Source organism: Nycticebus coucang, chromosome 3 (assembly GCF_027406575.1).
Source record: "Nycticebus coucang isolate mNycCou1 chromosome 3, mNycCou1.pri, whole genome shotgun sequence".
NCBI classification, from domain to species: Eukaryota; Metazoa; Chordata; class Mammalia; order Primates; family Lorisidae; genus Nycticebus; species Nycticebus coucang.
In genome coordinates this window covers 139,826,909-139,839,875 of record NC_069782.1, presented here as the reverse complement: position 1 = coordinate 139,839,875, position 12,967 = coordinate 139,826,909, and the positions used below count along the sequence as shown (strand labels likewise).

General features: G+C 46.8%; 1 protein-coding gene across 3 annotated transcripts in view; it reads right to left on the bottom strand.

Moving 5' to 3' along the window:
• Positions 1 to 392: 392 nt before the first annotated feature.
• Positions 393 to 12,967, bottom strand: part of RBM20 (RNA binding motif protein 20) — a 213,455-nt gene continuing 200,880 nt past the window's right edge. For all 3 annotated transcript variants that reach the window (XM_053585807.1, XM_053585808.1, XM_053585809.1), the window contains 2 exons: positions 7,073 to 7,194; positions 393 to 3,782 (listed from right to left, as the gene is read on the bottom strand). In XM_053585807.1, the coding sequence (XP_053441782.1) occupies positions 3,672 to 3,782; positions 7,073 to 7,194 (233 nt within the window). In that variant the 3' untranslated portion in view covers positions 393 to 3,671. The remainder of the gene's footprint in view (positions 3,783 to 7,072; positions 7,195 to 12,967) is intronic.

Here is a 12,967-nt window from a genome sequence, read left to right as displayed (position 1 = left end):
GCTTACCCCTAAGAACCTCTGATGGTCTCTGGCAGCCTAACCAGAACCTTCTCTGTTCAGCCCTGCAGGGGTCCAACCTGCAGCCCCAAATGCAGATTAGGTGAGGACTTTTTTTGCCTATCTGTGGTGGCAGATATCACAAAAATTATGCACAGACATTCTTCTTTTCTTCTCTTTTTTTTTTTTTGCTTATCAGTTTTTGTTAGTGTTTGTATATTTAATGTGAAGCCCAAGACAACTCTTCTCCTTCCAATGTGGCACAGAGAAGCGAAAAGGTTGACCCCCCCTCCCAGAGAGACCAAATCCCATCAATTGTATTGGGGAGCTTCCCCCAGCCAAATGTCGAGGACTCCTGCATGACACACATCACTCACAAGCTTTCAAATTCTCTTTATTAAAAATTTTTATTTTTTCCTCTTGTAAAAACAAACACGTTGCAGTCGATTATACAGATCAGGAAAAGTGGTGACAATTTGTAGGACACAACAAAGTTTGATACTTTACAAGGTCAAATTTAATGCTTTTGTTTTTCTCATAAACTCAAAAAACAAACTCTGGTCCAGTTCAAGTATATAATCTGACAGATCACAGCCTCAACTGTCCAATAATGGGAAACTCTCATACTAATGGCTGCTGCTCACACCAACATCAAATTTACAAAATTCTTTGGGAAGATTGTCTAGATAACCATAATTTCAAGTCGACAATGAAAAGAAAATTATGCAGGCCTTTATTATATTGTACCGAGGGTACAAATGAGTCTGTTGCTCAAGGTACAGACTGCTCTTGGGCAACCTTTTTCTGGTAGATGCTTTGAAATAGTTGACAAAACACTGAAGGAGAGCTTGAAAAAATAAATCAATATTTTTCTGGCTGCCTTTAATACTGCATTAGGTGTGACACACATAGGAATAAAAAGTGCAAATTATAGGGTTGGTGAAGGACCATGCCAATGGTATTGTATAAAAATAAATAAAAATACATACATATATGTACAAGTATAGACTCTCAGATGATTTTAAATGGAAGGTTTTGACTGAATGCAGACACATCCTCTTCTCTCTCCCTCCTGCGGCTCTCTCTAACTTTCCAACATGAAGGTCAGTCTATCAGCAAGGGAGGCATTACATTACTTGGGAACAAGACCATCTGGATTTCCATGGCAATGCTGCTGGGGTTGGGGGAGGAGGAAAGTGAGCTCTGAGGTCTGCTCCCACTTGGCTGGGAGACAAAGCACCCAGCCTCTCTGATAATGCATAGTTCCATGCTCTGATGGAGGATGTGGGCTCTTGCCAGCAAGGTTCAGATAGGAGACCAAAGAGCTGCCCACAGACCTCCCCACAGTGGGAAGAAACACATGGGGCAGAGGACTTTCTGAGAAATAGAGGAGGCACAGCTGGTGTCCAGAATGCTGGGTTAAAACCTGTGGAATTGGCCGGGGGAACAATCTGGGCTGAGCCACGATCTTCAGACTTTATTCTATTTGAGATACCAACTTTCCTAATACTCCCATATGGCTTTGTCAAAAGACAAAATTACAACAAATTTGAAGATCTTAATTGGCTTTTATTTTTGATTCTAGAACTGGGCAACACCTCATTCTACAAAATAGAACAAGTGTTCCCATGAGCTGAGCTTTATGGACAGAAATGGGCTGAGGAAGGAGACACAAAGAACAAAAGCCAGACGGGTCGTTTCAAAGTTACTGTCCTTGTAAAAGTTAAAGCAGAGGTGACTTCTTTGTCATGCTGGTGAAAACTGGCCTTTGGGGGGATTTGGCTATTCTCTCTCTCTCCTGATTTCTTGAAAGGTCTTGGCTTGCTGATGTGAAACCTTAGCACGAGTGACCCCATTTTGGTTTGGTTTGGTCTGTTGGGCCTAGTGCAGGAGCTCCGTAAAAAACCAGTGGCCTTCTATACGTCTTATTTAACACAACAAGCTTGGGTTTCTTGCTTCTCCCAACCTCTCCTCACCACGCCTGTCCAGACTGGTCTGTTTCCCTCTGTGCCTGAACCTTTATCTCTCATAGGTTTCCACGGTTCTCTCTTTGCCAGTGACAATACGCTTCAAGGTTTATTTTATGTTCTACATTTGTTTCCTTTCTGTGCCTCAGTTTCCTGACATAAAAGGTATTGAGTTAATCACTCCACCTTCCTTCCATTAGTGCAAAGAATGTGCTGTATACTCTGACCTACCATAAAGAGAAAAATGAAAACAAAAAACTCACACATAATCCTTCCTCAGTCCTGATTGCAGACGAGACAACAGGAACTGCCCAGAGGAGCATGACCCATCTTCCTTGTTTTATTTTTCCCAGGATAAGCCACAGAAGGCACCTTCAGGGGAGTAGCTCAGCTCCTGAAAACAGCCCCAGGCTCCTTTCTGACCTTTCTGGGATCTGCTGTGTGGCTGAGGGAGAGCCCTCATTTCCCCCAGCACTTTTGTACCACACCCTTCCCATGGACTGTCTGGGTAGAGACGCCACAGCCCAAGGGCCTGAAGGCTCTGACCTCCAGTACCAGGCAGAGCACTGGGAACAAGGCTCTGTTCTTCCTGACATCTTAACATCAAAGTCTGAATGTGCATTTGGTCAACCCTCAAGAGCCCTCAGATGTTCCATTTCAGTTCTCTAAGCCTTTTCTTTCTTTAGCTTCATTCCCCACTTAAGAACCATTTGAAAACCATGCCACTGTGAGACTGTTGTACCCCCAAGGTGTGGGCGCCAAGGGTGAGTCAAGGACAGATGCTGTTTCCTTGTTATTGTCCCTCTTAAGCCAATGCCATCCACTGCAGAGGCCAGCGCCTGACCTAAGGCCATGCCAACTGCTGTTTTAGCTGGAGGCAGAAGATGCTTCCGTTTTCATTTTTAATTAAAGTGAATCTCTACCAAATTCCTTGTCCCAGAACAGAACAAACCCTGACATCTCCCAAAATCAAGAGGAGGGAAATACTTTTGGAGGAAATTCATCAGAGCTTCTAAAGGCTCTTTTTGTCCTCCCTAAAATTCATTTAATTTTACATTAAGGCATAAATCTGGCAGACTTATAGAATAGTTCAAAAGAGAAAAGAGTCCTTCAAAACAGGGGCTTTTCTAAAAGGTAGTCCAGCTGGAGAAAGAAGTAAGGAAGCCACTCTCAGCTTCTGCCAACTGTCTGTGACGGCCCCTTTTCAGGACCACAGGGTCCCACTGGGCTTCCCCTGCTCTCCCTGTGGAGCACACAGGGACCAGGCAGAGACACCACCGGGCATTCACTGAAGCAGTTCACTTGACCCAGAATTTTCCATGAAACATTTCCTTGCATGACTCAGCCTGGCCTGACCTGTTATATCCTATCAAGAATTCAAACACTGTGAAAATCCCTGAGAAGTTAGATTTTATGAAGAGGAAATGATCCTTGGCACAGCAGGGAGGGAGAGAGAAGCAAATTGAAAAATTGCTTGAGAGAAACTGAAGTCAACGGGGAGTTGGTGACCCTCAGTGGGCTGGACACACCAGGGTGATTTGGCTCCTGGAGATACTTTGGGGGTGTTTAATGAGTCTCTGGGAACAAACCCAAGCAACATGCCCTGCCTGGATTTTCTCCCTTTCGGGCTTCAGTCCCGGCCCAGAGGTCAGGAGGGCCCCACTTGGGCAGGCCTCCCACTCCCACATCCCAGCAGCAGCAGAAGCATCAGGGCTTTTTCCTTTCGAAGCGTGGCACAATCCCGCTGTCCTCAGGCCTTGGGCTGCCTGCCCTCTCAGTCTCCTTGAGGCCCTCCTCAGCCAGCTGGGACAAGTACTTCTGTGGTGGGACATGAGAAGTGGAGGAAAAGACATGTCAGTGGTGACCCAACAGGAGAGGGGAGGAGGGGGTGTGCCTCACCCACTCTCCTGGCATCTGGGCCCAGCAGGAGGCAGGGGGGATACCCTCTCCTGCCCCAGATCCCCCTAGAGCCATAGAACCTGGGAGAAGTCCCTTCTTATGTTAGCTTACAAGTAATATGCATCTCTATAGAAAAAGTACAAAGCGCAGCTACAACAGCAAACACTTCCAAAGCCCTTATCTGCTGCCAAGCACTATTCTAACTGGTGGACTTATCTAAATACACTTAATCCTCACCAGGTCTCTGTTTTCCAGAAAGAACCCAGTCTCTAGGCAGCATGTCCACATGTGAAAGGCAGAAGGAGGGAAGCTGGAAGGCAGAGGAAGACAAGTGCTGGCCTATAGCAATTGTGTAAGACAAAAACCACAGCCTGACATCCGAGACTCCCAACAACCTGCTTCCTGTCCGGGCAAGCTAGCAGGTGGAGAGGTCTGGAGGTTTTTGGATAGATTTTAAAATGACCTGTCTGTTCTACCATTGGGAGCAGCCTCCACATGGGCCCCGAACACTCACTAACATTACTGGCCCTGACAAAATACAGTGAGCCAGGGTGGGCTACTTAGACTGTCCAGAGTCAACACAGCAACAGGATGAGGAATGGCCTATGGCCGCAGATGGAGTCCCCTGCCTGTGGCAGGGCTGCAAGGACAATGCCCTGTGTGTGAAGTTGGAAAGATTAGGTCCAGCACAATGGCTGAGTGTGTGTTCTCTGCTGTCAGAGGTTCAAATTCCAGCTCTCAGCAGCAAGTTGTCAAATACTCTGACATTCATCAAGAGAGGTGATAATGATAACTAATGAGTAAGAGGCAACACAGAACATTTATCAGAGAGCCTGGCACAGAATAAATAGTGACATTTATTTATGCCTTTCTCATCTGTAGCATCAGCCACATGATTTAGCCACCCTCAGACTCCTAATCTGTTAAATGGGGCAACAATGCCTTCTTCCCCCCCTTCCTGGCAGGATTCTGAGGGTCAGATGTGAGGATGTGTGTGAGATGGCTGGGTCTGTCTCCTCTTTCCTAGGAAAGACTATGGTTGGCTTCCTGAGATGGGGACGGTCTGACTGGGAGAGGGGTAAACCGTGGGTGCCAGGTGACAAGGCTGCTAACTGGGGGCTCAGGGAGGGAGACCATGTGTAGAAGAAGGCAAGTAGATGGGCATCTGGCATAAGGGCGTGTTTCCTCTCGGGACCTGAGGCCAAGTAAGTGTCCGCTTTTCCTCTCTAGCACTGACTCCACCTGTTGTTCTGGATCACTCTGTGTGGGTGGGTCCTTGCAGAGCCATGATAGCACAGGGCACAGCAGGGGTTCCTCAGAGAAAAGGAGGCTCATTCCACCTGCTGTCTGCCTGGAAGAGTAGTCCCCAACCCCCTCCATGAGGCCTCCTGGTGGCTGCTAAGTTTAAAGGTTGCCTGACTTAGGTGTCAGCCAGCACCTGCTGCTTGGGGTGGGGTGAGCCAGACTGTGTGGACAGAGGCGTTTAGTCAAGGCCACTGGCAGAAATCCTTTCTGGGAAGTCTGTGGTGGAGGATCCCAGCTCCCTGACAGGTGCACCAGGTAAACTAAACTACGCTTGGCCATGTAAACTAAACTACACTTGGCCAACTAATAATGTCTGCCTCAAATGTAGACCACAGGAAGGGTTCTGGCCTGCTGCAAGGGTTCTGGCCTGCTGGAAGGAGTCTGACTGGGGGGTCTGGCCTAGAGCCCCCAACACAGTGCAGCCCATGGCCTGGGAAAAACACAGGATTTAGAATAAGAAGCCCTGGCAAGTCTGAACTCTTCCTAACTCCTGGGGTGACCATGATCTGTGTGGGCCCCTTGGGGGCTGCACAATCCCACCAGGACTGCTGGATGAGATGAAAGATTCTCACAATGAAGTATTAGAACCTGCTGGAAAGGCTGGTCACATTGCATGTTCTCAGACAAAGCCATCAGAGAATGAGTGAGCAAAGTGTAGTGTGGGATCCAGGAAGCTGCACTTCAAAGATTCCAGCTGGTACACTGACCAAGGTTTGGGAAAATCAGGACTAGATGATCTTCAAGACCCCTTTGGTCCTGCCTTCTGCGGACTTCATCTTGTTGGGGGAAGGGTATGACTGTGTCTTCAGACCTGATGACTGCGTGCGGCTGTCTCTGTGCAGCCCAATCTACATCTCCTGCTTTGGCCAAGTCAGGCCTTCACTGCCCTACCCCGGGGAAGGCCAGGCTCTGGACCCAGGCCCTGTGACTGTCTCATTCACAGAGCAGCTGCTCTCCAGGGGGAAATCAAGAGGCTTAAATGACCTGAGTTTAGACACAGCCAATGACAGTCTCTTGCAGATGGTAACCCAGGCCATGACATTATAGGTCTCAGTTTCCAAGATCAACTTAGTAGAGTAAAAAGAGGAATGTGATTAAGAATCAGGTGCTCTGATTTTTTCTACACATAACAGCTCTGAAATCAAAATGCATTTTATAGTTGATGGAGTCTCACCATTTAATTTGCACCTTTTTTTTTCTTGCTGATATCAAAAAATAGTGTTGTGTCTCACGAGTGATGGCATCTTAGATTGGATAAAATTTGGTATACAGAGAGTTTTTATATGCCACCTTTTAATATACTTTATAATTTATTGTATTTATTGCTCATTTCCTCCATTAGAAGGGACAGGGATTTTGTTGGCTTCCTTGCTACTGTTGTTATATCCCCAGTGTCTCAATGCTGTCTAGTACATAGTGCAGCTGCCATGAGTATTTGCTGTGTGAATGGACATTTAAATAGAACACAATTGTGGTTTTTATTCTAACAAACAGGGATACCTGCACAGGGGAAAAGAAACTTAAATATCTACATCTGGGCCATCCAGGCTTTGTGGGAAGGGGTCAGCTGCAACCGTGGACAAGGTGAACTCTGGTCTAACTGGAGTTAGGGAGAAGCTGATGTTAACAAACCCAACCCAGACAGATGCTCTGGGAACGCATGGGAAGCAGCCCCTGTGTGGGGCAGCCTGGTAGAGCCAAGTCTGCGGGAAGAGCAGGAGTTCTCCGTGTGGTGGAAGAAGACGGAAGCTCACAGAAGCAAGAAACAGCTGCTTTTGCTTTGGGAGTACAAGTAGCCTGTGCCTGGAAGGTGAGAGCTAGAACAGAGGACAAGCAAGGCTGAGGACTCTGGATGCGCAGACGGGGACCCCAAGGGTTGCTGGGCAAGGAAGGCCAGTGGTTACCTGCAAGTTCCTATAGTGGACAGCACTGCGACAGTGGCTTATCTTCGCCATCTCCTCGCTCGTGTAGAACAGCCCACACAGCTTACAATAGAACCCAGTTCTGGGAACCACGAACTCCACCCCTGGGGAAAAACAGGCAGGGTTAGGAAGGTGTGGGAGGCCCCTGAATCCTGCCAGCCTTCAGTGGGATATGGGAGCAAGGAGCTCCACCCTTCATTTGCTGTTGACTTTGGCTGGCTACCTGGCTTCTCCAGGCCTCAGTTTCCTCATTTGCCAAGTGATCACAAAGAAACTAGCACCTACTTCATTCCCAAGTGCAGGTGAATGCCGGGGATGTCCTCTACAACTGTCCTCAGGGAGGCCAGGACCAGCCCTCCTTCTGCCAGCCTGCATCAGGCAAAGAAGGCAGGAGGGAGGGTTCTGACGCTCATGACGTTTCCCTCGCTGGATTTCCCTTTCTCCACACTGCAGCTCTCTCTGCAGCTGTTGTGACCAGGCCTCAAGAAGAATCTCTCATTTTTGTTGGTTTAATTTAGAATTATGGTCATTAAAGAAAAAATATAAAATAAATAAAACTGAGGGGGAAAAATCACCCAGAGCCACTCCAATCCAAACATTTTCTTCCACACAATTTATCTATACATAGGGTCATTTGGTTTTTTTTTGGCAGTTTTAATCATCCCCCAAATGCAATGTTGCAGCCTTCTTTATATCTGAGCCATCATTAATAGTACTTCATTTGAGATTTATTCAATATAAATCTCAGAATTTGGGGAGGACACAACCAGAGGATTCGTCTTTGAAGGGATGGTAGCTACCTAGTCTCCATGAAGGAAGTTTTTTTGGGGGGGGGTCACAGTTCTCCTCTGAGGACATGGTCAGACAGCAGAGTTTAAGGAGCCCAGGTCTGAGACTGTCTAGACCAAAGCTGGGAGAGTTAGAAAATGGAGTTACAAAGAACACAAGCTCTGCTCAGTGGATATTTAACAGTGAAGCACAGGGGTATGAGGGCTGTGAAAAGCAGTACCCATAATGCAGCTAAATGAGAGGGGCTGGTGCCCTCAACACCCAGATGCCATGACCAGGCTGGGACCTGCATGTGAGCAGGGACACTGCAGCTTGGCTCAGCCAGGCTACTAGGGGTGGGCAACACTGGCTAGACAGAAGAAGAGAGGGGTCTGGAACGGCACAGGTAGGGGCACAGCAGCTGCTCACAGGGAGGGACACAGCATGGTGGCCCCTGCAAGGCACTGCATGACCAACCACAAGCCCACCTCTCTTCTTCCTTCACTTTCCTCCTCTTCCCTCCTAGGATACTGAGCTAAGTGCCTAGAAGACCCCGTCATAGCGAAGCAGCCTAGACTTGTAATTAGAACTTTTTTTTCATTTAAAAAAGAAAACCCAATGTGAAGAGCAGCTCCAGGGGAGGGAAGGAGGGAGGGAGGGAGGGCTGGAGGCCTGCCCAAGCCTGCAGCCAGCCCTGACGGGTTGCTGGGCTGTGGTCTGGGGCCTGAGGCAGCCTCCTCAGCCTGTTTTTTTTCAAACTGCCATGTAGCATGCCTCATGCGTGCGCCATTAGCTGGTGGCAGTCCCCAGAAGTGAGGGGCGGCCTCACTCAGGCACAGCTGAGTGTCCTCCCTCTCCTCTGCAAAGGATGAAGGGTAGCCACAGCTTGGTCTGTAGGAGGCCAGTTCTCCCCTCCACCTCACCAGCAGGCCCTGGCTCCTGGCTATTTTGGCAAGGATGCAATTGGCAAGGCCTGCCTCCTTCCTCTGTTGCTGCAAAATAGTTTTCCACTGGCCGCTGCTCTGCAGGGAGCTGAGGCCCACACAATACAGGAGAGAGGCCCCTGGGAAAGGAGATGCTCCCCTGGAGGGCTTTGATCAGAGCTGCACCCTCTTTGGTCAGAGCTGTACCCTTCCCAGACCCCGAAGGATCGGCCCCTGGTGGGTACCAGGAAAGTAGCCCTGGGGTTTTCGCTGAAGACCCAGCTGAGCTTCCCAGGCCTTGTCAGGAGACCCCCAGAAGGGGTGCAGCTGTCTCCGGAGCCATCTCAGAGCCTGAAGCAGGGACAGAGCAGTAAAGCTACATCTGTGGGGTTCTAGGCGAGATTTCACCTGAACAAAGACTTCTACTGCTAGAAAAAAATGAACCTTGGAAGCCAGAGTGGAGAGAAAATAGAATTTAGCATCAGACCCAGCTCTTTTACTTATGCTGTGTGACCTCGGGCACACAATTCAACCTCTCTGAGATTAGTTTCCTCATCTGTGGAATAGGAATAATACCACACATGGTGTTATAGGGAAGCACCTATCATTTAGCCTGATGCTCAAAAAATATTGTTCTAGTTTAACATGTGTTAAATATTTTTTCATAGAAGCCAACTGCCTAAGTGTTGACCTTCTCTCCTGGCCCCACAACCTTTCCCTAAAGCGTCCTGGAGAACCTGGCTCCACAGTTTGGCAGCAACTTTCTTCCCTGGCTCCCGCCCAGCAGGTTTGGGCAGTACCAGCAGTCACAAGATAGCAGAGAAAAGAGAGAAGGTGGGAGGGGGAGAAGTGAGAGGGGGAAGAAGAGAGAGAGGGGAGAAGAGAAGCCTGGGCAGGGAGAATCCCCAAAGGGCTGGCAACTCATCCCACAATAACTGGGGTGCACTGGGGGGCACCATGGTGTCCACACCATCACTCAGGATGCCTCTGGAGCGTGAGGGGGACATGAAGCGGCAGCAGCAACAAAGACTGCCATGGCCCTGATGTGTTCTGAAGCTACTGGGTCCTCCCATTTCTCAGCCTCTATTACGATCATTAAAGCTGCATTTGCCTTCTAATAATAGTGCCTGGTACAGGTTATTATAACTCTGCCACTCTAGTAAAGCCTGGGATGGATAGAGGAGGGAGCTTGTGTTTTGTAGGTGACACTGTTTGGTCCAGGTAAGAGCAGGCCTTGGCAGGCTAGTGCTGGCTAGGGTCATGCAGAGGTGGCCTGCATCACTGGGCTTGGTGGCCCTGACCATGCCCACCCTCAGTCCCTGAGCAATGGGAATGGCCTCCCTTTCTTCCCAATGGGGTTCCTAGTGCTTGGCACACCTCATCTGCCCTGCTCTCCACAGGGACAAAGCCTAAAGATTGTCTCTCACTTCCCACTACTGGTCTCACTGCCAGTAGTGACCAGTCCTGGAGGGTGAGGGGCTATGCAGCCCCAGTAAGAGGATCACAGTAGGACTCCATACATACTTCATGAATGAATAACAATAGACAACCCTTATTGAGTACCTCCTACTGGAAGGCACTAAGACCTTACAGGTATTGGTTGATTTCATTCTCAAAATAACCCTGCATAGTAGGCTTCTGTTACTCTCCCTGACACACAGATGGAGAAACCCAAGCAGAGAGTTAAATAAGTGTCTCCTGTCCTCTAGCCAGCAAGTAGTAGAGAGAGATTTTAAGCCCAGGGAATCAGATTCCACAGTCTGCACTCTTAACTTGTGCACAAAAATTGCCTTTCCTATCCTCTGCTACTGGAGTGGAACAGGACAGCAGAGTGGTCTGAGATCAGAAATCCTGAGTTCCAACCTGGATTGTGTCCAGGACACAACCTTGCTATGTCCTCTTGGGTAAATCCCCAGACTTCAGTTTCCCTACCTGTCAAATGCAGATGTTAGTAACAGATCCTTCCTGAGGGACTAATGAAATAATGGGTCCCTCAGCTAACTGAAGGCTTCACACAAGGACATTCTGAAAAAGCCCCACACAGAAAACAACCCGAATATCTATCAACAAGTAGATGAAAAACAGAATGTGGTACGAAGTACATGTCCCAATTAAGCAATACTCCTTAACTATAAAAAAAAAGAACTATTCATATATCCAACAAGACAGATGAATCTCAGCTACGCTGAGTGAAAAGCCAGGCACACCAATGCATGCTACATAATTCCTATTACATAAACTCTAGAAGATGCAAACTAATATTTAGTGACAGGAAGATGGGTGGTTACCTGGGGATTGAGATGTAGGTAGGGAGAGGTTACAAAAGAGATTAAGGACGTTTTGGGGGTGATGAACATGTTCTTTCTATTGATTGTGGTGATGGTCTCACAGATACACATAGGTCAGAACTTTTCAAACTGTGTACCTTAAATATGGGCCCTTCATTATACATCAATTATATCTCAATGTAGCTGTTTTTAAAAAACAAAATGAGATACCATTTTCCTCCTAATAGGTTGGCAAAGATTAAAAACTGCTAACGTCCAATGTTGGCAAGGAGGTGGGGAACAGGAACTCTCGCTCTAGATAGCAGTGAAAACTGCTATCATCTTTTGGGGGTGCAATTTAGTAGCAATTATGAACAATTTAACATACAAATACACAACCCTTCTGGCTAAGACGCTGTCCCACAGAAACACTGGAACGCGCACAAAGGTAACTGAACAGGCAGGCCTGGAAAGCAGCAGAGGGTACAGGGTAGGGACACGGCGCTGGACTCAGACTACTTGGGTTTGAATCCCAACTCTGTTCTTTGCCAGTTCTTTCCTTTGTGACTTTGAATCTCAGATTTCTTATTTGTTAATGGGGATAAAAATACCACCTCCATAAGTGTTTTGAGAGGGTTAAATGAGATAATCCTTGCAAAGCAATAGGAGTGGTGCTTGTTACCAATAAAAGCTCAGCTATTACAGCACTTTCATGATGGGGAAAAAAAAAAGACAATCTAAACATTAACCAGTAGAGAAAAGGATCAGCAATTTATGGCATAGCTTTTAAGCTGGAATATTTGCAGTGGTTAAAAAGAATGTGTTCTCTATGTGCTGACATGAAAAGAAGCAAACCGCAGAACATTATATGTATTGAGTGATGCTATTTTTGTGGGAGTAAAACTATCTGTGGATATGATGGTGGCTACTTCTTCAAGCAAGGGAGAAACAGGAAGGAAGGGATTAAGACCTTTAACATTGATTTTATGTAGTTCTTATTTTTTGGAATTTGTTACAATAATCTTTCCTACTTTCTACTATGAAAAGAGTAAGAAAAAGACACAAATTATAAAGTAGCAGAATTTATTCTTAATTTTTGCTTGCATTGATTAGATTGCTAGTTCCTGAATGACAAGAGATTTGTATTATATTTCTTGGTTCCTCCAGAGAGCCTAGCACGTTATCCAGTAAGTATCTGCCGACTGAATGCATAAAAGATCCCTCCCTTCTTCTGCAAGTCAGCCTTTGCAACTGTTCTCCAAAGTTAAAACACCCAGCTTATCTCAGTTCATTCTAAGGTCAGTATTTCTTTTCTTTTTTTTTTTTTTTTTAGTTTTTGTCTTGGGAAATACTGTGCGGCAAATTTATCTCTTAAAAAAAAAAATGAAGTTTGCTCTCCAAATCTGACTCTACAAAAATGGTACTAGGAGGGAAGAAAAAGTTGTTTTTTTTTTTTAAAGGAGAAGAACAATAACAATAAAAAAGCTTGGAAGGAAAGTGTGGGCCTCCTACACTGACAAGCCCCTCCCTGGATGAACAGACACGTGACCAGTGGTCACCAGATGACTGATGCTTCTCATGCTCCCTTGTGACGCTTTCCCAAGTGACATTTTCCGAAGCTCTTTTTCTGAGCAGCTGCCACTACTGCTTTATCTCATTGCTTTCCAACTTTTCAGAGCTAACACAAAGACTCAAAGATGATGTAGCTGGAGTGGGAGTTGCCGGGTTTATGGTGGTGTCAGAATCTCCCAGGAAACTTTCTTAAAGTACCTTTACTCTCTTATTCCAAGATTTTGCTTAACTCTCTTCTCTGAAAATGTGTTCTAGGTGATTCTGTTGGAAAATTCCCTCCCTGTCCCACCCCTAACACTTCCCCCCTTGAAAAATTACTGATCTGGTCCAATTCCATATTACAGATA